The sequence below is a fragment of the Eleutherodactylus coqui genome, chromosome 3, assembly GCF_035609145.1.
Source record: "Eleutherodactylus coqui strain aEleCoq1 chromosome 3, aEleCoq1.hap1, whole genome shotgun sequence".
Classification (NCBI taxonomy): Eukaryota; Metazoa; Chordata; class Amphibia; order Anura; family Eleutherodactylidae; genus Eleutherodactylus; species Eleutherodactylus coqui.
Window position 1 is genome coordinate 250,887,801 of NC_089839.1, and position 26,014 is coordinate 250,913,814.

General features: G+C 42.8%; 1 protein-coding gene across 2 annotated transcripts in view; it reads left to right on the plus strand.

The window, feature by feature from the left end:
* LOC136621638 (flavin-containing monooxygenase 5-like) overlaps window positions 1-9,096 on the plus strand; it is a 39,664-nt gene extending 30,568 nt beyond the window's left edge. For both annotated transcript variants that reach the window (XM_066597275.1, XM_066597273.1), the window contains exons 8-9: window positions 4,626-4,698; window positions 7,733-9,096. In XM_066597275.1, coding sequence (XP_066453372.1) covers window positions 4,626-4,698; window positions 7,733-8,066 — 407 coding nt within the window. In that variant the 3' untranslated portion in view covers window positions 8,067-9,096. The remainder of the gene's footprint in view (window positions 1-4,625; window positions 4,699-7,732) is intronic.
* The last annotated feature ends 16,918 nt before the right edge of the window (window positions 9,097-26,014 follow it).

The window sequence follows — 26,014 nt, forward strand, 5'->3', positions numbered from 1 at the left end:
TCAATGGACGCCTCGAGCATTTTTGTATATAACTGGTGCTCCGCAAAGGTTTTCATTTGTGAAAATCTTAGCAAATCACCAAAGTCATGTAAAAAACACAGAAATGGATAGGGCAGGCGAGGAGCAACATGCAGGGCTGCATTTCGGGCTCCGAGGTCTCACTATTAAGCCACAATAGTGGCAAGAGTGATACCCCCCCCCGCACTGTCAGCATAAAGATCGTTCTCCTCTGCAACAGCTGTAACAGCTGTGGCAGAGAAGAACGATGTTAGCCCATTGAATTCAATGGAGCTAGCAATACAGCCGGCTCCATTGAAAGCAATGGGCTGCCGGCGAGCGCCGGATGAATTTTCGGGAAGGGCTTAAAAATATAAGCCCTTCCCTGAAAAAGAAACATTTTAGTGCAAAACAAAAAAAAATTTTAAAAAAACGTACCTCTCCGCCGCTGCTGTGACCCCCGCGGGCATGAAGAACACATCTGCCGCATGCGGCAGATGTATCCTTCACCCCCGCTAGTTAAAAGAATTCCCTGCTGCTACATCTGCCACATCTGTGGCAGATGCAGCAAAAGGAATTCTTCAGTTCTCAACCGCAGCTGTCACACATGACAGCTGTGGTAGAGAATCCTGCTGCCAGCATCTTGTCAATGGCTTTTCAGGGAAGGGCTTCATAGCCCTTCCCTGAAAAGCCATTTAAATTAGTGCAAAAAATTAAAAAAAACAATTCTCACCTCCCTTCAGTTGCCGGGGCTCAGCCGCGACTTCTAGCGCTGTCCAGGCTCTGTAGTTCTGAGCTATCAGCAGCCGGGGATTTAAAATCCCCAGCTGCTGATAGCTCAGCAGCGCTGCAGAAGTCCCCGCTGAGCCCCGGCAGCTGTTAGTGGCTTTGCAGGGAAGGGCTTCATAAGCCCTTCCCTGAAAAGCCTTTTAAAATAGTAAAAAAAAATTTTAAAAATAGGTACTCACCTCCCTTCAGCTGCTGGGGCACAGCCGCGTCTTCTCCTGCTGTCCCCTGCACTGTGCTGCTGAACTGCTGATCTATCACCAGCCGAGGATTTAAAATCTCCGCCTGCTGAAAGAGCTGAATGTAATTGGCTGAGGTCCTCCGCCAATCATAGCAGCTCTCACCTGTCATTCATTCGGGGAGAGCTGCCTGTGATTGGCTGAGCACCTCAGCCAATCACATTCAGCTCTTTCAGCAGGCGGGGATTTTAAATCCCCGGCTGGTGATAGATCAGCAGTTTAGCACCACAGTGCAGGGGACAGCAGGAGAAGACGTGGCTGTGCCCCGGCAGCTGAAGGGAGGTGAGTATCTATTTTTTGTTTGTTTTTTAAATCACTTTTAATTCATTTCCAGGGAATGGCTTATATGTAAAGCCCTTCCCTGAAAATGAATTCAGGTGTGCCAGCAGACCATTGTCTTCAATGGAGTCGCCGGCAGCAGCAGCGGCTCCATTGAAGAGAATGCCTGCATTTTTATTCTTTTTTACACTAAAATCTTTCTTTTTCAGGGAAGGGCTTATATGTAAAGTCCTTCCCTGAAAAGGAATGCAGGGAGCCAGCAGGCCATTGTTTTCAATGGAGCCACCGGCAGCAGCCGCGGCTCCATTGAAAACAATGCGTGCATTCCCTATGGTGCACGCATGCCTTATCTTTGCAGGCACGCACCTGCAAAGTACGGACATGTGCACACACCATAGGAAATGCAGTGTTGTAAATACAAGCGTGTTTTTGTGCGGCTGTATTGCCGGCTCCATTGAATTCAATCGGCTAACATCGTTCTTCTCTGCCACAGCTGTTACAGCTGTGGCAGAGAAGAACGATCTTTATGCTGACATAATTTTTAATTTTTTATTTTTACACATTTTAGGATGATTTTCAGCTAAGGGCTTATATTTTTAAGCCCTTCCCGATAATTCATCCCGCGCTCGCCGGCAGCCAATTGCTTTCAATGGAGCCGGCTGTATTGCCGGCTCCATTGAATTCAATGGTCAGTGCTCGTTTAATCGAGATGAGTACCGTGTGGTGCTCGTCTCGAGTAACGAGCATCTCGAGCACCCTAATACTCGAACGAGCATCAAGCTCGGACGAGTATGTTCGCTCATCTCTAGTCCTTTGACCACAGCTGGGGCGTAACTATAGAGGATGCAGGGGATGCATTTGCACCTGGACCCAGGAGCCTCAGGGGGCCCATAAGGCCTCCCTTCTCAATATAGGGAACCCAGTACTATGAATAAAGTATTATAGTTGGGGGCCCTGGTACAGGTTTTGCATTGGAGCCCGAAAGCTTCAAGTTACGCCTCTGGACCCCAGCAAAGGTGATTCTGAGCTCTAGTCTTACAATAGTTAATGTTAAAATCTTGAGCTTTGGTTCCATGTACATGGCAGACATGTGCCACCATATCGAGTAAACAAAACAAATGGCAGGCATGCGAGGTATAGTAAGGCCATTTAGACTGCTGTCAGTATATCATACAAACATATGTTGTCCTGATAAGATACAATCTTCATACATATAAGCGTTTTCTGGGGTGTTTACACAAGGCAATGATCAGGACTGAACATTTAATCAGCTGATAGCACTGCAACAAATTTTTGCAAAATTTTGCACAACAAAGTAATTGATACATTTCTGTAAAATTAAAACCTGCTGATTCCATTGGTATAATTGAATACTAGCAGCACGTCTCAGTTTCAAGTTACGAACAATTTCCTTTATTTAAAGATAACAATAGTTTGGACATGCCGTAATGAGCGATATGTACTAAAAAGTGAAAGTGGAAGTATTTCTTTCACTACAGGAGCCCGGGGAGCATATATCCCTTTTCAACACCACCTCTACTCAAGCCAACCAAAAACAACCAATCACCGTGAATCAGCCAAACCAAATAACCAATCACCGTGAATCAGCCAACTCAAATAACCAATCATCACGAATAAGTAAATCCAAACAACCAATCAGGTTGCGAAAATGGTGTGGAGATTGGGTGTAAAAGGCTAATATGCGCCCGGGGATCATATGACCGCCGGGATTCCCTGCTATAGCAGAGCTGCAGGGTCACAGCAGACCCTAATTAGCTCTGCCAGTGACTTTTGTCACTACAGGGGATGCCCCAGCTACAGTGGAAAAAATGTCAAATAAAAGGAGGTCTTATATGGCATCATGGGGGACATAGGTAATGAAAAACATAAATACATACCAAAGAAAACAAAAATTACAGAATAAAACAACAATATATACATAAGAAAGAAAATAACCCAAAACCGATGCCAACCAAAACTGTCGCTATTTGCTCCCTGTAATCCAAAACCATACATAGCATATATCAAAATGTCCGAAACAAAATGATCAACCCGTTCCCATACTTTATTTTAGCCCTATTTGTCACAGGAAAAAAAATGCAGCAAAAATAATTTTGGTAGGTAAAGGGAAAAAAATAGGGCAGTAAAACCACCACATGGGTAAAATCTTTAAAAAGTGTCTGGTCCTATAGATACAAAACAGCCTGGTCCTTAAGGGGTTAAACAAGGTTAATGGCGAGCCTACTGGATTAATTTTCTAGGCATATTTCCAAAAAATAAAGTACAACGGCAATTTGATTACTTTATTCCCCATAAATAGAATACATATGTGGCAGAAAAATGGCTATTTATATTTGAATTCAGCGCACTATAGTTACTATAAGCCACCTATTCCGACGTGCGTATACTGGCCGGGTTTTCATGCCCATCCGATATACACTGTCTCTCTCTGCAGGGGTAGAAGGCGGGTCAAGCTGAGAGCCGTGCACTGAGCTCCCGCCCCCTCTCTGCCCCTTGCCACTATTTGCAATGGGAGGGTGCAGGATGGGACTTAGTTTAGCGAGGGAGTGGGAGCTCAGTGCACTGCTCCCTGCCCGGTCCGCCTCCTCCCTCTGCAGAGAGGGACAGCATATATCCGGTGGGCGTGAAAACCTAGCCGATATATGCATGTCGGAATAAGCCCTAAGAGTGATTTCACATGAGCACCAAAATCGCAGGCTTTTCGCGTGATGCGAGAGTCAGTAAAAAACAGATTTATGAAACCAATAATTTTCAATGGTTTCCTTCCCTTTAGCAATGTTTTCACTGATGCGATGTTGAGAGAACAAAAAAAATCGCAATGTGCAATTTTTAAATTATCTCCCATGTTTCCCTATGGAACCTCCTTTTTATTGCAACGGAACAAACTAGCGCTGTGATGGAATGCGATTTTAACATTAGAAAAGCCTGTTGACCTTCACTAAAAAAATAGTGGCAAAATTGTGCGATTAAAAACGCATGAGAAAATGGTGAGTGGCAGTGATGATTTTGCGAGGAAAAGCAGCGCTGATGCTCAAACATCGTGGGGAAAAACTTTATTTTGCCGCGATTTTTTTCGCGGCAAAATCACAATTGCCTGTATGGAACTAGCCTGAGTGTCATTAAAAGCACCAAACTCTATCTGCGCGGTCTTCTAGCAAACTTTTAACAAACACTTTGTAAATGAAAAAAAAAGTATCTATATTCAGGGCACAGAAATATCTCATCCGCTGTACATCTTGTCAAAATCCATCATGTTAATGAAAATTTTACTGCCATATACAATTATTGTTTTGTGCTTTTTAGGAAAAAAATTACTACCCTCCATTAGTGGCATGAAAGAAGATATCAGAAAAAAGAAAGAAGAGATGGAACAACGGTAATTTTAGCTTATTCTTTAAATATCTACTGTGCATTCTCTACATTTGAAGTGGAACTTTCTGCAATGGAATCCCTGAGTGGGAAAAAGTGCTCTACAACAGCCTTTTCTGGCTCAATTGGCCACTCCTAAGGGTCACAAAAAATGTAAAGGGGTATTCTCATCTAAGATGTTTATGGCATATCATCAGTATGTCGGTTCAACTTTTTGGAACTCCCATCTATTAGTGGACACTGAAACAGCTGGGCACTTCCTAGCCCTCCCTCCCTGTTGAACACTTATGGTGTGCATGTACTTCAATTTGCAGGAAAGGGGTTCATAAATTTGTGCCTTCGAAGACCAGGGGTGCACAATATTTTCTGGTTTCTGGTCACATTATTAAATTGCACAACTCCCAAGCGCAGAACTTGAAAATAGTATTTTTCACCTGAGATATTTATGCCATAGTGGCAGTATGCGACACACATGAATAACAGGTGGGGGCTCCATTTTTGGAACTCCTACCTATTGAGAAAATGTGGGTCCCCTCCTCCTGACGCACTATAGAGAAGAATAAACAAGATGGCCGCACATACACATAGCTATCTGTAGTGTAGTTTCTGGAAGTTACTATTAAAACAAATAAGTGTTTCTCAAGTCCCATAAACTACACTAGATATAGAGACATTTATGGCATATGTATCTGCCATAGATGTCTCCTATGGAAAGACCCCTTTAAATGAGCTATCTGAATAAAACTGATACACTGTTATTCCTAAAGTTGCTTTTACACAGGACGACTGTTGGGCGATTAAGCTTCCGACAGCTGCCCTATTGACCTGCTCATGTGCTTTTACAGTGAATGGAGGTGGAGCATAGCGGAGATCAACACCCACCCGCCTCCATTCACAGAGAACAGGCAGTCGCTTAACCCCTTCCCGCCCCATGACGTAAGGGTACGTCATGGGAGAGGGGTACTTCCCGAAAAATGACGTACCCTTACGTCATGGGGATAGCGCAAGATCTGCTATGATCTCGCGCTATCCTGGAGCCTGGAGTCCCACTGCGACAGCGGGGGGCATCGGAGATGCGCCCCCCGCTGTTAACTCCTTCCCTGCCGCGATCTAAGTAGATCGCTGCAGGGAAAGGGTTCACAGAGGGTGCGCGCTCCCTCTGACTTCAGACGGCTCTTGCGATAACATCAGCCAGTTACCGGCGTCCTGTATTGCCATAGCCTGTGATTGCTATAGTAAGCGATAAGGCATGGCAGGAGAGAAGTCCTGCCATGCCTTATCGTAGCGATCTGCAGTGCTATGGTGAAAGTCCCTCAGAGGGACACAGATTGTGTGTAAAAATAAATAAATAAATGGGAAAAAGTAAAAAAAAATAAAAATGTTAAAAAAGTTAAACCCTTTTTTTTATGCTTTTTCTCATATTAGCATAAAATTTTTTTTAAAAAGCCACATATTTGGTATCAACGTGTCCGTAATGAGGCGTACAATACATTGAACGCGCTTATTATCCTGCACAGCAAAAAGCGTTAATAAAAGTTAAAAAACTTAGGCAAAATGCTAGTTTTTAGCATCTTGCCCCCCAAAAAATGCAATAAAAGTGATAAAAAAGTGTATACCCCAAAATGGTACCAATAACAACTACAGCTCATCTTGCAAAAAATAAGCCCTCAGAGAGCTCCATCCATGGAAAAATAAAAAAGTTATAGCACTTTGAATGCCGTGAGTTTAGAAAAAATTATTTCCAAAAAAGGGTTTTTATTGTGGAAAAGTGGAAAAATCTAAAAAAACCAAGAATTTTGGTATCGTTGTAACCGTATCGACCCGCAGAAAGAAATGTATTGTATCATTTATGCTGCATAATTAACGCTAAAAAAAAAATAAATTGTTTTACAATGTAGTCTATATAACCAAAAATGGTACCATTAAAAACTACAGTTCGCCACACAAAAAACAAGCCCTTATACGGCTGTGTAAACAGAAAAATAAAAAAGTTATGGCTTTTGAAAAATGGAGATGAAAAAATACCAAAAATTGTTTGGTCTTCAACGCCAAAATAGACCATGTCATTAAGGGGTTAAAGATGAACGTCTTCCTGTTTATACTGCACAAGAAGTTGTTCAGTAGTTGCTTTGCTTTAGTGTGCTGAAACAAAGTAACTAGTGAATAATGAGTGATTTCTTGCTCAGTACCCTGTCAGGTCCTGCTCTTACAAGGGATAAGTGTCAGTCAAAATCGCTCATTTAATCAATAGTCAGCCTATGTAAAAGTACCCTTAGGGCTCATGTCCACGGGGAAAATAAGAATTAAAATCCGCAGCGGATTTTAACTCTTCTCCCGCCCGCGGATCCGCACCCCATAGGGATGCATTGACCACCCGCGGGTAGATAAATACCCGCGGATCGTCAATAAAAGTGATTTTTAAAAAAATGGAGCATGAAAAAATCTGGACCATGCTCCATTTTCATGCGGGTCTCCCGCGGGGACGGCTCCCGCGGGCTTCTATTGAAGCCTATGGAAGCCGTCCGGATCCGCGGGAGACCTAAAATAGGAATTTAAAGCATTTACTCACCCGCAGCGGGCCGGGAAGCTCTTCTCTTCCTCACGGCCACATCTCCCTTGCTTCGGCTCGGCGGATGTGCCCGGCGCATGCGCGTGGCACGTCAACGACGTGCCGGCGACGTGCCGCCGGCGTCAGGAATTCATCCGCCGGCCGAAAAAGAAGATCCGGCCGTGAGGAAGAGCAGAGCTTCGCCGCCCGCTACGGATAGGTAAATTCTTATTTATTCGTATTTTCAGCGCTCACGTCCGCGGGGCAGGAGGGACCCGCTGCAGATTCTACATGTAGAATCCGTAGCGGGCCCGATTTTCCCCGTGGACATGAGGCCTAAGGCAGACCCTGGGCAGGCAAAGAGAGAATACCAGTCATAGTCAGCACCTATGTGACTTTTTTGGCAAATTCCATAGATATTGCCATAACATTCCCAGATCAGGATGACCCTTTAATATCTACATAATTTCTATATCTATTCTCTCATCCTCAGCTATGTTTGCAGTCAGCGACACACCATACAAGTGGACTACCTGGAATATATGGATGAACTGGCAGAACTGTTGGGTGTGAAACCAAATTTCTTGAATCTTTTTTTAACTGATCCCAAGCTTGCCTGGGCGGTGTATTTTGGGCCTTGTACACCCTATCAGTATCGCATATCTGGACCCGGGAAATGGGTTAACGCTAGAAGAACCATTTTAACTCAATGGGACAGAGTTATGAAACCAATGAGGACACGACATGTAGAACCTAGCTCACGCTTTTCTCTCCTACATGTCATCTTAGGGGTAGTGGTACTTTTGGCTGCCGTATTTTTTTATTAATGATTGGTAATGCTAAAGAAAGTTCAGAAAAGACCATCAGATCCTTCTGTGGTTACGAGAAATTAACTACTGTCTTTTTCCAAAAGAGAGGTTTAAAAAAAAAATAATGATTTAAAGATTGTGCTCAAAGTAGAATTATGAATTAGAATCAGACGTGTCAGAGTCAATTGTAATTCGGTGTACTGGCAAGTAAAGCATTATCAGCTCCATGAGCTTTGAAATTGGTGTCAACCTTAAAGCAAAGTCATCTACATCTCAAGGCATATATCTGCCATCATTGCTCACATTCTCACATGTAAAATACTTACAAGAAAACATTTAATAAGTTTTCACAAATTACTCAAATTTTTTCCTCAAATATCAGATCCAGGTTTTACTTGATAAATTGAGGGCTCATTCACACGGGCACATGCAGTTTTCGATCAGTGAATACACAGTTTTCGGTATCCGAAACACTGCATATGCTCTACGCATCTTGCCCTGCTTGCGTTTTTTTTTCTTTTGCGTGTAATAACTGTTTTTTATGTGCATATAAAAAAAACACAAGCCGGTCCATTTATTTCATGTGTAAATTCTGTCCCATTGACTTTAATTGTTTCAGTCCATAGTACGGACCAAAAAAAGACAACTTTTTCACATACGTGCATGGAAAACACATGTGTGAATACCCCAATGCTAATCAATGGGAATTCAGTATTCCACATTACACGCCTTATATGGAGTATATATACGCCCATGTGAATGATCCCTCAGGCATATATTCTGCAGTATCTTTATATTACTTTAAAGTATATTGCAGTGGCACCTGAGTTGACATTATATGTGTATATCTATTGACAGAAGGACCCTGTAGGTAAGGGGACTCATTGCCTGACGCAACATAAAGCTCATAAATGTAAAAAATTTTGGTGCATTTCATAGCCTGGTCCAAGCACGATTATGTTAACAAAACTGTCACATTGGGTTTTTATTGTAATTGATAAATCATGTAAATCTTTGTTTTTATGAATTTAGTAAGTATTTTAATAGACTGACTAATGAACTATATGAAATAAAAAGTTTTTAATTTAAATAAAATGTTTCTTTCTGTTTTATTTGAATGTACATAACAAAGCATACTGCCTATTAACCTTTTCCAATCCAATTTTGGATTTCGGGTTTCCTAGAAGGCTTTCTCTTTTTGCTGTTATACAACAGTGCCATCTGCTGGCTAAAGACAGTGTGTCAGAGAGGCTCCGACAGCGAAGTGGCTGTTAATAAATGGTAAGAATACCCTGTTGGACGTCTTCTGACACTGGAGCTCTACAAGCTTCAATCAGCATGTAGGAGGACGTCAGACAGTGGATTGGAAAGGGTTTAGTCTGAACTTACTGCAGGCTATAGGAGTGATAATGGATTCTTACAGTGTATAACACAGTATATTTCCAGTAGAACTAACTCTTTTAACAGTTTTGACAGAAAATTTATAAAAAAAAAAAATTAAAAAAAAATTAACACAAAGCTGTGGGAGGATTTTGGCATATTACAGATTATACAGACTCTTATTGTAGCAACCAGACTGCTTTGGGCCAATACTGTGTCCAATTTTATATAGTGGTCCACAAAGCTTGCAACATCACTCCATTATTTACTGTACTGCTCAGGGTCAGTATTGTCACTTAGAAACCCTACTTTTCAGGAGAAAATACCACATGATGCATGAGAATTTAGTGGGAACATATGGCTGGACATGGAGTATTCATTTCTAATTGCACAGAAGGCATTGAAAGCCAAAACATGTGCAGAAGACAGATGTTGGATACCGCTCTTCCTCTCTCTCCCAACTCTCATTTAGACTAATGGAGTCATATCAGATTGTATCTCTAACCATTCTGGATGAGGAATAATATTTGGCATGTAAACAGTGTTTATTAGGGTAGTGTAAATACTAAACAGCATTCAGTCTTTTATATATATATATATATATATATATATATATATATATATATATATATATATATATACAGTGTATATATATACGCGAAAGCCCTCACTGATTCATTGACTGACTCATCACTAATTCTCCAACTTCCCGATTTCGTACAAACTTGACATTTTCCACGAACATTCTTTTTTGTCCTAACTACAAAAAGTAAAGGGGTCGCAACATGATTATTTAATTTGAAGCACAAAATGCCACAAAAAAACCTGATATACATGAGAAAGGGAAATTATTTTTTACACACATACTACCTTCAGATGGTGAAGGCATACTAAGCAGACCTTTTTGAGAAATTCATTGTCCAACCACGATAATTCACAATCAAAATGCGAATCTCTGAGTCCCTATTCTCTCACTTACTGACTCATCACTAATTCTTTAACTTCATTGTGTCGTACAAACTTGAAATTTGCCACAAACATTTGCCCTATCCCACAGAGAGTAGTATATACACACACCCCTACGTGTATATACTGAGGATAATCCACTTCACAGTTCTATGTGTATCTACTGAGGAGAATCCATGTCACCTCTGTGTATATACTGAGTAGAATCCACTACACCTCCTATGTGTTTATACTGAGGAGAATCCACTTCATGTAGTGGCGAGCGTTGTTGCACGTACATCCATGTGTTTTTGCCCTAAGTGTGGTAACACCTCCTAAAACACAAAAAAAATATTTAAACTTGAGAACAATGCATGGTCACCTCCACGTGGTGCTTGGTGGGTAACATGAAGAACTATGCAAAATGGTGAACATATTTTATTCCTCGGTTTCTCTGAAGTAACCACAACTTCATATAATTTACTGTGCATACAATGGGTAAACACCGATACCAAATTAACACGGGCGGAACTGGGTATATCAGCTAGTGTATATAATATAACCCATTTCCTGGTCATAGTGTGTGTATACAGAAATATTGATTGGCCATAGTGGCATGTATACAGTACACAGAGTATAGATTTCCTAGTCATAGTGGTGCAATGTATATGCCATATCTATTCTCTAACTAATGAGCAAACTTGACCACGCTGCATGGGTATAGGTGTAGGAGAAAAGCTGAAAAGGACTGGACTCGCTTGGTGTGAAGGGTTAAGTGTTAGACAGACTCTCACACCCTAGGTTGAAGTATGGCCTTAGAATGATGTTTAGTCACCGCATCCTCAACTGTAGTCCACAAGTATAGGGAGATCGTCCAAGAGAAACCCAGGGTAAGATATACCTTGGTCGAGATACTTCAAACAAGTGTAAAAATTCCCTGTGCTCCTAGGGACTGAACATAAAATTAAATTTGAATACTAACCTACTTGAAGGAGTAGATCTCCTCTAGATCCAGGATTTTTTTTTTTTTTTGGGGGGGGGGGGGGTACTGAAGCCCCCTTTATCAAGCAAAAAACAATCTGCTTGATAAAGCGGGCTTTGGTACCCCTGAATCGCAGAGCACTGCAGTCTTTCCAGTCCTACGTTGATTTAAAGATGTTCTGAAGATCCTGTATGTATTAAGAGTCCTTTCCCTAAGTTCACTTGGATCTAGAAGACTTTTACTGATCCCAGCGAATCGCCTCCCTCAAGTCAATATTCAAATTTAATTTTATGCTCACTCACTGGAAGCACAGGGAGTCTTTTACTCCTTTATCATTAGAAATATCCATTACCTAGTCATAGCCGTATTAACAATATATAGTGTCCATTTTCTGCTCATAGTAGCATGTACAAAAGTAAACCTTCCATGGCTTGAATCTTTTAGCAGTACAATGTATCACTAGAGATGAGCGAGCATACTCGATAAGGCAAACTACTCGAGCGAGTAGTGCCTTATTCGAGTACCTGTCCGCTCGTCTCTAAAGATTCGGGTGCCGGCGGGGGAGAGGCGGGAGGATCGGAGGGGAGATCTCTCCCCCCCCCCGCTCCCCCCTGCTCACCGCCGCAACTCACCTGTCACCCGTGCCGGCAGCCGAGTCTTTAGAGACGAGCAGGCAGGTACTCTAATAATGCACTACTTGCTCGAGTAGTTTGCCTTATCGAATATGCTCGCTCATCTCTATGTATCACCCTTCCTACAATAGTCACTACTTTAGCCTATGACATGTTTTACATTTTGTAAGAAATGCATTTGCCATAGAAGAAGGAATGTATTTCTTATGTCTGGCAGGACTCAGTAGCTTATCCGACAATTATGTAGTTGTTATAACATTACATGAATGCTATTCTTTACATGCATTAGAGAGGTTGCAGTTGTTTGAAGCTTTGAATAACAATTGAATGCTCATTTTAACCTCTAATGACTAAATAAATAGAGGATAGGTACTGCATTTTGTTATATGGTCTGAAAAGTCTTTGTTCTCATGTCCTCTCTCATGACCCTTTTGAGTCATCTTGTACTAATTGAAAACATCTGGTTCTGAATGTAGACGTATTTGCCAAAATAAATTCTTGAAAGTAATTGTACTATATAAAATTAGAATTGGCACGACTAGTAGGACATGTATTTTATTGTCTACTACTGGGCATAGTCATGTGTCTACATCAGATAAGAGTCTTCATTCAGTCACATGCTTCATACAATATGAATATCGCCTTATTCATGTCCATAGCACTAAGTAATTAGGCTATTTAGCATATCCTAAAATACATGATGTCCTAGTGATAAAGGAAGCCTAATCTTAAACTTACAATACAGAGGTGAAGTTGTCATAGACCGTATCTACTGCTATTGTTAAAGTGCAGCTAACTTCTCAAATTAATTCTCAGAGCAAGCTGCTGTGTGTAGAGGAGGAATAACATTATATTTAGTCATTATTAGAGATGAGCGAGCACCAAAATGCTCGAGTGCTCGTTACTCGAGTCGAACTTCCCGCGATGCTCGAGGGTTCGTTTCGAGTAACGAACCCCATTGAAGTCAAAGGGCGACTCGAGCATTTTTGTATATCGCCGATGCTCGCTAAGGTTTTCGTTTGTGAAAATCTGGGAAATTCACGAAAGTGATGGGAACGACACAGAAACTGATAGGGCAGGCGAGGGGCTACATGTTGGGCTGCATCTCAAGTTCTCAGGTCCCACTATTAAGCCACAATAGCGGCAAGAGTGCCCCCCCCGCACTGTCAGCATAAAGATCGTTCTCCTCTGCCACAGCTGTAACAGCTGTGGCAGAGAAGAACGATGTTAGCCCATTGAATTCAATGGAGCTGGCAATATAGCCGGCTCCATTGAAAGCAATGGGCTGCCGGCGAGCGCGGGATGAATTTTCGGGAAGGGTTTAAAAATATAAGCCCTTACCTGAAAATCATCCTAAAATGTGTAAAAATAAAAAAAAATGTATACTCACCTTTCCGCTGAAGCCGGAGTTCAGCCGCGTCTGGCCGGCAGTTCTCCTGAACTGCTCTCTGTAGTATTCAGCAGCCGGGGATTTAAAATCCCTGCCTGCTGAATGAGCTGCCTCTGATTGGTCACAGCCTGACCAATCAGAGGCAGCTCTCACTCACACCCATTCATGAATTCATGAATGGGTGAGTGAGTGCTGCCTCTGATTGACAGCTGAGAGCTGCCCCTGATTGGTCCCTGCGATGAGCCAATCAGGCAGCACTCACCCATTCATGAATGGGTGTGAGTGAGAGCTGCCTCTGATTGGTGAGGCTGTGACCAATCAGAGGCAGCTCATTCAGCAGGCGGGGATTTTAAATCCCCACCTGCTGAATACTACAGAAAGCAGTTCAGGAGAACTGCCGGTCAGGCGCGGCTTAACTCCGGCTGCAGCGGAAAGGTGAGTATACATTTTTTTTTATTTTTACACATTTTAGGATGATTTTCAGGGAAGGGCTTATATTTTTAAGCCCTTCCCGAAAATTCATCCCGTGCTCGCCGGCAGCCCATTGCTTTCAATGGAGCCGGCTGTATTGCCGGCTCCATTGAATTCAATGGTCAGTGCTCGTTTAATCGAGACGAGTACCGCGTGGTGCTCGTCTCGAGTAACGAGCATCTCGAGCACCCTAATACTCGAACGAGCATCAAGCTCGAACGAGTACGCTCGCTCATCTCTAGTCATTATATGATTTGTAGATGGCATTTTTCACCAGTTTTCCTTCTGCAGGCTGTATATTTAATCTTTAGTTCTCTCAGAGCTGCAAGAAGGAGCCCGTTGTTATGCTATTGCTTATAACAAAGAAAACAGCAGATTCTGCTCTGTACCCTGTTTCCCTAAAAATAAGACATCCCCTGAAAATAAGACATCACATGATTTTCCAGAATTTTTGAGGATGCAAAATGATTTTTCAGGCTTTTTGAGGATGCTTGAAATATAAGCCCCACTCCAAAATTAAGCCCTGCTAACATTTAATTAAAAAAGTCAATTTAAATAGTGTCCAGGCAGCTATACATGTAAAAAGGTTAAACCTTTTTGAACAAAAATTAATATAAGACACTGTCTTATTTTTGGGGAAACACGGTAGTACACTCACACAAAACTGCATCAGGGAAGACACTGCAGTACCTGAGTAGTGTAGAAGTCATTCCAGTAGCTGTGAGACAGTAAATCTCTCAAAATTATAACCACTAGCAGCTCTCTGAGTCTGCTCTTGGCTTCCTGCTCATACCTCTCCATCACCCTCTTCCACTTCCTGTGTTCCGTTTTGTTATCTGTTCCTATAGATGGATTTATCAAGATTTTCAAAACTGAAGTTTACCAAATTGTTAAAGGAAGTAGAGAAATAGAGAGCATGGGTCTCTAAACACCGAAGCAAGACCTGGTAGACCACCACAACTGTTTTAAGAGGGTTGCCTCGTCATGGCAACTTCTTTCTATTCTGAAGCCAACCTTACAATCAGCTGATTGCTGCAGATTTGCAATCAGATGTTATCAGGTGAAGCTGAGGTTGGTCATATATTTTCTTTGCAAAGGTCATCTGAATTATGTGGTGGCCATTAAAAACAATGTCGATTCATGTAATTCTGTAAACTCTGGCTAATAGAGGGAGTCCCAAGCGAGGGATCACTTCTCTATGATTTGTATAATCTATCTGTAACATTGTCTGATTTATGCCACAATCTCTAGGCATAAAGTTTATCAAATCACCATCACAGTTTCAAAGGGGAATGGTCTCTATATAGTCATTTATAGAGTTGTTTTCTGACACTAAACTATTGATGACCCATCATCAGGATGGGTCATCATCAATAGTTGGTTGGTGGGCGTCCATTGCCCGTGATCCCCGCCAATCAGATGGTGGAAGTGACAGCAGCACTTCAGTGAGCCTGGTATCAGAGCTCCGTCCCATTCACTTAAATGTGACGGAGCTACTTTCAGGCCACTTGATGAATGAACGTGACGTCACTGGCCTGAGAAGAGGCCACAGCACCTACAAGAGCACTGCGGCCTGTTCAGTCAGCTGATCAGCGGGGATCACGAGTGTCTAACTCCTACAGATCAACTATTGATGACCCATGCAGAGGATGGGTCATCAATAGTCTAGTCCCGGAGAACATTTTTAATTATAAAATTCACAAGTAGATCAAGATATCAAACTTCACCAATGTGATCTTCATAAATGCATTGATCATTTTGGATAAATATATGTCAATTAATGCATAATGCTGCATTTTGTAGTGTCCATTTAATGTATTTGCTGTGAAAATTTCAGAAACAGACAGAAGCCGAAGAATGTTCCTTTAGTCTCTGTCGAGCTGGTATACATATTTCTGCTGCATAGAATAGTGCAGTCTGCTGAGTTATTCCATATAGAGCCATCCCTCAAAAAAAAAGTTATATCAGGTGGTATAGGTTGTATACAGATTGGAGTCTATACAATATTTTCCACTGTATGACTATGTACTGACATTACATCATATGTCTGAGGTCTGCATTGGAAATTCCTTCTCACGTACCAATACGTTCACTCATGCCTTTTCTTTAAAGGGGTTCTGACACGAATAATGTTTTTATGCTTTAACAGCCATTGTTCCCTGGTCTGCCTAATGGACACAGAGAACCCACGATTAATGGCTATTAAAACATAAAAACATGATACTTACCTAATATTTACCTTGTGTTCTGTTGTTGTTGTCATCAGGGGGGGGGGGTCATCTCCCGGCAGGCAGTCTTCCTCCTCTTCTAACTCTGACAAGCCGGATTGCGTGCATGTGCAGTGGAGAGGTGTCCTCTGACAGGAGTCAGGATGGGCCACGTCTCCACTGTGCATGTGCAGAACTCCGACTTCAGCCAGGACGGACGGGCCTCCCACAGCAAGCACTGCTTGTGACGTGCTTGCTGTGGGCGGCCTATCCGTTCAGCTCAGAAGTGGCTGACGGACAGAGCAGAGTAGGAAGTCATCATTTAGACTGCTCCTGCTCGGCTTCTACAAGCCACAGATGAAAAAGCCGGACGGAGGGGACATGCCTGGTGATCGGTCCTGGCCAGGCAAGGTGAGTAAAATTTTTTTTTTTTGTCAGAACCCCTTTCACGTCATTAAAGTTTTAAATTTTCGTTGTAAAAATCCAATACATTTTTGCAACATACTTGCAAAACCTTGGCAGGCTGCAGCTCACTTCACAAGCACTGGGTAGCCAGATATACCATGTATATGGCCAGACCAAGTATTGCAAAATTATGTTTTTTTTTAAAGGCTGTCATCTTGCAGGAATCATCTTAGGATATGTCAAGTCAAAGGGAAAGGTTCGGAAAGACACATCTATATATCTCTCACATGCAGGGTGAATTGACGCATATAGTAATAGTGATTTCTGTACTGTTTACTAGCTTTCTGTATTTTCTAACTTTATCAGAACAGATCCAAAATGTATCCAAGCAACAATTGCTGTTACTTGTTTGTTGTGGGAGAGATGTGTATTTTTTAGCCAACAGTGTTTTGTGTTGCAATTGTTTTAAAAAAAAGGAAAAAAAGAAATCAAAGACCTTTTATTAATTTGACATTTATATGTGGATTCGTGTAATTCAAAATTGTTACAAAGCAAAACCATATGTTCTGTCTCTGTTCTATGCTATTAGTTATATCATATGACGACTAGAAGAGAACAAAGGGATTTTTGTGCATCAGAGGTCTGTGTCCTGGATCCATTAAAGGGGTTGTCCCGCGCCGAAACTGGTTTTTGTTTTTTTTAAACCCCCCCCCCCCGTTCGGCGCGAGACAACCCCGATGCAGGGGTTAAAAAAACCACCCGCACAGCGCTTACCTGAATCCCGGCGGTCCGGCGTCTTCATACTCACCTGCTGAAGATGGCCGCCGGGATCCTCTGTCTTCATGGACCGCAGGGCTTCTGTGCGGTCCATTGCCGATTCCAGCCTCCTGATTGGCTGGAATCGGCACGTGACGGGGCGGAGCTACACGGAGCTACACGGAGCCCCATAGAGAAGAGGAGAAGACCCGGACTGCGCAAGCGCGGCTAATTTGGCCATCGGAGGGCGAAAATTAGTCGGCACCATGGAGACGAGGACGCCAGCAACGGAGCAGGTAAGTATAAAACTTTTTATAACTTCTGTATGGCTCATAATTAATGCACAATGTACATTACAAAGTGCATTATTATGGCCATGCAGAAGTGTATAGACCCACTTGCTGCCTCGGGACAACCCCTTTAACTTTTGACTTTAATCCATTACTTGCATTTTGACTCTGTGTGGCCCCTATTGAGCTATACTGGACAGCAACTACTAGAAGCAGCTTCTAACCCCTTAAGGATGCGAGCCTTTTTTTTTTTTTTCATTTTCATTTTTCCTCCCCAATTTAAAAGCTCCTCATCCATCAATGCATCTGTCTGAGGGCTTGTTTTTTGTGGGACAAGTTTGTATTTTCAATGGTACTATTTAATGTACTGAAAAACTTTAAAAAATATCTAAGTGGAGTGAAACCTATTACTTTTTGTCAAGACAAGACCCCGTGAGGGTCTTGTTTCTACGGTGTACACAGTGCGCAAAAAATTACATGATCATTTTATTCTATGGGTCAGTATGATTACTACGATGCCAACTTTAGAGGTTTTGTTGCTGTACTAATTTTAAAGTAAAAAAATCTTTGAAAAAAAATAAACTTTTCTTCCACATCTGACGGCCACAAAATTTGTTATTTTTCCCTCAACATAGTGTCGTGGAACCTTCTTTTTGGAACCACGGCTTACCCAATTTGGAATGTTTACAGCCCTCCATATTAATTCTGAATTGATAATGCGCATAAGAAGTTTTTCACACTGACACGGGGTTCAGCATGCCTAGCTTCCTCAATTCTAACCTTAATGATCGGCGTGTAGCCTATTTTAAGAGTTTAACAAATCCGCCCATCTGGGCAGGTCAAAAATTACATGCATACAACGTATTGTTTAATTATTGGATAAGCATCTTGCAATTCTTCCATCCTCCGGTCATCTGTGATTGGCCATCAGGTGGTGGATGAAATGAGTGGGTTGTCTTGGAGCCACGTGGGGTTCCTTCGATATGATTGGATGTTACATCATGAACTATAAATTGCACAAACCTCCCATGTTATTTGCATACGTTTCCAGTAAAGTCGCTGGGGAAATTTCTGCGGTTGTCCATGTCTGATTCCTAGTTCCGTATTAGTGCATGCAGCTGGACAGTCAAATATATTTATACATGTTGGTTACGGGCTAAATTGCTAAATTCCATCTTTGTCAGCAGAGTTTATAAAACAGATATTTCATATAAGCGGAAGTACCTATTGCATAACTTGTAGCAAGACATTATATTTGTAGCAAGACAGAAATATGTATACAGAATGTTCAATTGACAACTGTCTACTGCCAAGGCCCAAAATATAGGAATACTGGACTTCCACCACAGACCCCCCTTGAAACTATCTGTTTCACTAAACTCGCCCTGCTCCGTCCCACCCCAATCCCCCACCGCTGACCCTAGACTCGCATTGTTTTGTAGACGACTGGGCCTACTACTGCCAGGGGGGTATAGGATGGTTCGACATCATCACATTCTGGATCCATGATGACGACGGTTGCGCTGACAGTGGGCTTTTTGTTGGACGTCGTAGTGGGACAGGTGGACCAGGCAGTCATCAGGGTCGGAATACACTGTATGCAACGACAAACAGAAATTAGAATGACTATAAAGGTGACAAATATAATCAGGTTAGGAGAGGTGCGACTTTCACCATTTCAGGTAAACTCTGCATAACTTGTATAGAACCCCGCCTTCTTGACGTTACCTCGATTCATCAACAAGAGTGCAAAGTCAGGACTATCTAATGACTGATCAACATGACTGAACCCCTGTCTTATTAGTAAGTGTATTATCATATATATTAGTCTCGAAGGAAAGAGCTACAAGCTGATTATTCCCACTTCCCTTTTCCAGAGGCGGCAAGGTAACAGGACCAGGGGCGTTGTAACACCGGCATGTTGCGTGAATAAGCAGAGTGCACTGCAGATAAAATAAAGCAAAATCTTAGCGAAAACCTATCACAGTGTTCTAAATACACAATGTTTCAAAGCTTATTTTTCTATATTTTTCCCTTCTCCTGTTAGGTACCTAACTGAGGAAAACAGACTAAGGTTAGCTCTTTTTAGTTAGTGCGGTCAGCTTCTTAATGGCAACTGCGTTTTTACCTGCGGGTCACGTTTTGTCTGGAATGTAGGTACAAGTCTCCCCTATCATCTTACAGACACTCCCTTTTTTGGCTAAAATCGTACCTAGTGCCATTCTATTTTGGAAAGTCATAGACGAGGTAGGTCCTATTGGTCGACTAGTCCCTATAAGGCGTCTCTAGTATAATTTATAAACCGCTGTTAATTATAATAAACATAATTAATCCAGTCAACATTTATTTACCCTAATGATCGGAAAAATGGACTCGAATCTAGTTTTAACTTGGTCTCTAATTTTTAAAACTTGTCAGGTACCCCCCTTGGCTATCCTATGATGTCAATGTATACGTGTAGATCAAAACTATCACCAGGAGCCTCTCTTCTCGCTCTAGCATAATGTTACAATACTAATAGCGTGCACAGGTACGCACGGCGTGGGACTCCTTAATCTTCACCCACACCAATGTCCCTCCTGGAGATAGTCCTAATGGTGAACACGTCCAGTTCCCCTCACCCTTGCGTCAGGGTTTTCCCACTGCCCGTAAGTCCCTACTCCTAAAAGGGGAGGGATCCCTACCTCACCTCAGAAGGAGGCCATGGATTCCCTGGGCTTATTTCCGGGCATCCATACCCTCTATCTGTACGAGTTACCACCCCACAGGGTGTGCCCTCGCCGGAACCTAAGGTCTTCTGCACTTTCCCTAGGCAAATGGGAAGTCCACTGACAGTCCATCTTATGAGACTGAGGCAGGTGCAGTACTGGTACATTTCTCCATTCTTCTGGTAACGTACCTGGTTGGCATTATCGGAACTGGCTCTTCATCTTTTTCAAACAAGGGAAACATTGGTCACATTAAAGGGAGAATACACGTACAGGAAATTACATACCCCACCTCTTTCTGCGAAAATCATATCCACGGCCACTCTATTTTGGAACGCCATGGATGCAGTGGGCCCTAACTGGTTAGCTAACCCTTGCAAAGCATCTCTGGTGTAGTTTACAAACCTCTGCTGATTGTAAGAGATATAATTCATCCAATCTACATTATTATTAACAGTGACAAAAGCAAATGAGGAATCAAAACCTGCTTTAACCTGATCTCTAGAATTAAATTAATCTCGCTCCCCCCTTGGCACTCCTATTACATCTATGTGTACATGTGGATCAAAGTTACCACCTGGAGCGTCAACGTCTCTCTTAGCACGATGCAGTGTTAGATTCTCACCCTCAGTGTAGGCTTATTGCACATTTGATTGTATTAATTTGTTCTGAAACAGGGAGCTAGTGTACAGTAGTCAAAGGTGTGTGTTAGAGGAATTGTACCACATTATAGCATGTAAGGATCATTAGTTTTTTCAGTGCGAAGTGTGGATCCAAGTGGGTTTTCCTTTGAGCTTGACTGCAGTTGGGGTGGTGAACAACATCTGGTAGGGACATTCAAACAGGGTTTCTCTCTTAAACTTTTCCACATAGACCCTGTCACCTGGTTTTAGATTGTGACACTCATCTGTAGGACCTGGGGAAAAGCAGAGACTGCAGAATGCATTACTAACAATTCCTTGGAGAGGCCTATGACAAAATTAACAAGAAAATCATTCCCCAAATTCAGCTTCTGTGGCATGCTTCCTCCTAAGAAAAAGAAAAACTAATGAAAGACACTCAATTCAAAATTTACCCATTTTCTCTATTGCCTTTCGTATCTACTTTCCCCCTACTCCGTGGATGGTAGGGTGTGTGAAAAGCCTGGAATATACCCCAAAACAGACATGATGTGTTGCATTATTTCACCTGTGAAGTGTGTACCTTTGTTCGACTCAATTACTTCTGGTACCCCATATCTGCAGATTACCTCATTCATGAATTTCTGTGTGGTTATCTGCTCATTTACCTTAGTATCCGGGTGGGCCTCCAACCTGAGAAAGACTCGAGCAACAACAAGCACATGTTCATACTCCCCAACAGGTGTGAGCTGAATGTGGTCAAATTGGCAATCTCTGAAATGGGTAGAGTGGTCAAGGCAAGTGTTATATGGCCACCTTACTTCTGTCCGGACTCGCATATGGCAAAGATCATGCTAACTGGACAAATGATGCAGCAGCTACAGAGAACCCAGGTGTCACCCATTCTTGTTCAGTGTCGCCGTCATCGCTGCTTTCGATTCTGTATACCAGCTGGGCCATCATGGGGAACAGGGACCTCTGTAGGCAAGTTCTGTTGATTGTTCGCCATACGCCGTCCTGTGCTGTCGCTCCCGTATTTTAGCCCATCTGCTTTCTTTCCTCGTTGACTTGTAACTGTAAAGTCCTTGACATATCAAAGTCCAAAGTTTTTATCAAAGTTCAAAGTTTTTATCAAAGTCCAAAGGTTTTATCAAAGTCCAAAGGTTTTATCAAAGTCCAAAGTCTTATCACTGACTCATGCTGTCAGTATCTATTCTTTTTTCTTCCACGGCTTGAGGGCCGCTGCCTTTGCTGTGTTGTCGGCGAGGGTGTCATCTCTCGCTTCTCCGTTGTAGAAATCGGTGTGGATTCTCCATTGCCAGGTAGTAGTAGTAGGGTTTCCATGAGACTCTGCACCGCTGCACCATTCTTAATTGGCTGTCCTACTGAGATAACAAGCTGTCTGGCCTTCCATATTGGGCCATAATCATGAGCTATGCCAAATGCATTCCAGGAGTCAGTGTAAAAAGTTGCCGACTTACCTTCTACCACTCCACACGCCCCAGTGAGGGCCTCCGGTTCCGCTTCTTGCCCTGAGACATGCGGAGGCAGAGCTTCTGCGTTTAGGACATCTTGTTGTGTGACCTCTGCATATCTGGTTCGGAATCATCAATCCTCACCCTGATACCATCTACAAAAGAAAACTCAAAATATGCATCATTAACAGTGTGTACATCACTACAATAATGCTATTTAAAAAATAGCTGATCCGCCATACTCAAATCACCTATGCCTCCCCTCCCCCCCAGGAATACCTGATTAAAAGAAGAGTAGCCGGATTCAAGGTATTACAACATTGGGAAGCCCAGAGCAATATTGGGGGAGGCATGGAAAGAGCACATTGTAGTCGGATCTAATAGGCCAGAGATAAGTGCTTGGGTTGCACTTGCATGAGTATGTTCTGGGTGTCATTTGGGGTGTGGACCACTAGGGGGTAGTCCAATACCATCTTAGAAGATTTGTCAACCATTGCCTGTACTGCTGCCACCGCAAAAGCAGATGAGGGAGCTCCTCAAGTCACTGGATCTACCCTCATGGCTGTGGTTGTCCTCCGTGCTTTTGTGTCAATACTGTCGTATAGCCAGCAGTATGAAACAAGGCCCAGAAAGGTGCGGAATTTGGCAACGGGTGTATGTACAGGTATGGCCTGCAGAACTTGGTTAGTCCTTGGAGGCCTCCAGGCCCTACAGCCTTCTGCAAGAGAAATTAACAGTGAAATTGTGGCCGGTTGGCAGTTTTTTCCAAAGCATCAGCACACAGCACCTAACATGTGTGGCTGACCCTTCACCCTTTTTTTTTTTTTTTTTTTTTCCATCTAGGGGGATACTGCTTGACCCAGGGGTGTGTATCTGGGTCTCGTGTATATCATCATGGTCGATACATTCAATTTCCCTATGCCTGTCTTGTGGTGTCCCATAATTTGTCAGGAACCGTGGAAAGCTGAGTTTGAGACAGGAGGGAAAACAAAAAAAACTTTTTCTTCTGGCTATCTATGATTCTTACCCCCTCCTTGGACAAGAGACGTGTTCTTGCATCATCTAGCTCCACCCCTCCGAGTGTGGCCAATCACTTACTTCCTTATTCCCTCATTCAATGTTTGGCAGTCCTTGGGTACACATCACAACTCAATAAAGATAAAGTCTTATGCACCACACAATTTACATTTTACAAATTACGGGTCAATCTGCCCCGTTCCTCCTGTGGATACCTGGCCTTATCGTTACCTGCTTGTTTCCTATTCCTTGGCTTCTCTACCGTCTCTCTTTCTCCCTGTAGTTTATTTATTCTATATTGTCTGTGAATATACGTTACTTGTGCTGGGACTACAGGGCAAGTAACTTCCTCTTTTTAGGTCTCTTACTCATGTGACAGCCCAGCGACAGGATTATAAGGGAGATAACGGGAGTACGTGGCTAATTTTTATCTTCTACAACAGTAGACAGTTGTTGTCCCAGACTTCCGGCGACCGGGCAGATGCAGTCTTAGATGCCGGGCATCTCCATCTGATTGGTAATGTACTGCAATTCTCTCTATTCACTAAGCTGGTGTCTTTGTATATTAATACAGACGCCATTGCAGCCCACCTTCACTTCCTCTTTTCTGACACTTAGAGAAATTCTAACGTCTAATGCATAAATCACATAGATTATGTTGTAACTTCTGTCACAGCGGTGGTTACAATTGAATTGGGGACTAAACACCTATTGGGGACTTGGCAAACATAGACGTATTTTCTTGTGGGCACGGTGTATTGGGATTTGGTGGGCTACGCAGTCTGTATTCTTAAGAGCCCCCTCAGGATGTGAGTGGCATACAACTTTTTACATTTGTATGACGGATGTATTTGTCTGAAGGATTAGGTTACATAACAAGCCATCCGCAGTAGTTTTAACATCCAACAGTAGTTATTTATTACAGCACAGGAATTGCTCCGCTTCTATTAAGAGTTCCACTTCCTCTTTTTAAATGTAGTTAGCAGCTTTTTTTTTTTTTTTTTTTTTTTCCTTTCTCCAAACACACTTACGGGCATAAGCCTATACTTCTATGCTATTATTAACGTTTAACAATTCAAAGACAACACAGTTTAGTAGTCTGTCTTTTACTAGAAGGGATCCAATAATGCAACCTAACCTATAAAGTCCAAACCCACAGCGCGCCGCTGTGTACGGTGCATTATCTTGGCTATAACCCAGCCAATGCATTCTCATTGCTAACACTCCCTTCTTACAGTTTCTGATACTGATTCTATATGACAGACAAACCAACAGACTATTTCTATACAACAACTCAGCAGGATTAGCTCTACACAACAGACAAGCACACTAACTTTATATAGGTAGGACACACAGAAAGATTGCTTGATTAATCAATGATAACTTGACTCTCCACCCCTTCCACACTTTTCTGGAGGGTGTAAGAATTAACCTTGGCTCATTGTTTGCTGCCTTGCAATTTCAATCATGGCTGCCAAATTCATGATTATAGAAGTCTCCTCAGACGCCAGGCACAATATAAATATGCCCCGCCCTAGAGTCTCTAGCATTTCTGTCGCTATACAGTTTATCAATCTACCCTCAGACGGAGGGATCTACTCGTGGACATTCAAACGATAAACAAATATTTGTGGACACACACAAATAGACAGAGCACCAGTACGGCTGGCTTAGTCTCACTGCCCCTCGGGATACTGTCTGATAGCTCCCTTCTCCCGGACCCTACAAGCAGGCCTAGCAGGAGCGGAAATCCCATATCAGACTTATCTCTGGCAGTCTCCCACTGATGGGTCTCTGCAACAGGCCACCTGAACGGCTCCCTCCTCCCTCAGGAGTGGAAACACCCCGTACAGGCCCTCCCGGGGGCAGCTATTGATGTCACCAATTAACTAGTACTCTCAAGACAACAGGCATGGCACGACAGACAAATAGACGGAGCACCAGTACGGCTGGTTTAGTCTCACTGCCCCTCGGGATACTGTCTGATAGCTCCCTTCTCCCGGACCCTACAAGCAGGCCTAGCAGGAGCGGAAATCCCATATCAGACTTATCTCTGGCAGTCTCCCACTGATGGGTCTCTGCAACAGGCCACCTGAACGGCTCCCTCCTCCCTCAGGAGTGGAAACACCCCGTACAGGCCCTCCCTCGAGGCAGCTATTGATGTCACCAATTAACTAGTACTCTCAAGACAACAGGCATGTAATCATTCCTTTATATTTTATGACAGGTTCTTATCACGTGATCGAGACTTAAAGAAGTACCTGTCGTATGGCTCCAAAGTGTCCGGCCTAGGCACAACACAGGCAAACCTGAACCTAGCCACACAGGTATAGATAATTGATTTATCTTACCGTGTTCTGTGGTGGGCCCACTAAATCCAAGGTTGTCTGTCCGGTGCCTTGTGTCCGGGCTCTTTGGAACCTATCGATCACGGTGCCCGCATTCTCCACCAGCTGTCGTGGAACCTTCTTTTTGGAACCACGGCTTACCCAATTTGGAATGTTTACAGCCCTCCATATTAATTCTGAATTGATAATGCGCATAAGAAGTTTTTCACACTGACACGGGGTTCAGCATGCCTAGCTTCCTCAATTCTAACCTTAATGATCGGCGTGTAGCCTATTTTAAGAGTTTAACAAATCCGCCCATCTGGGCAGGTCAAAAATTACATGCATACAACGTATTGTT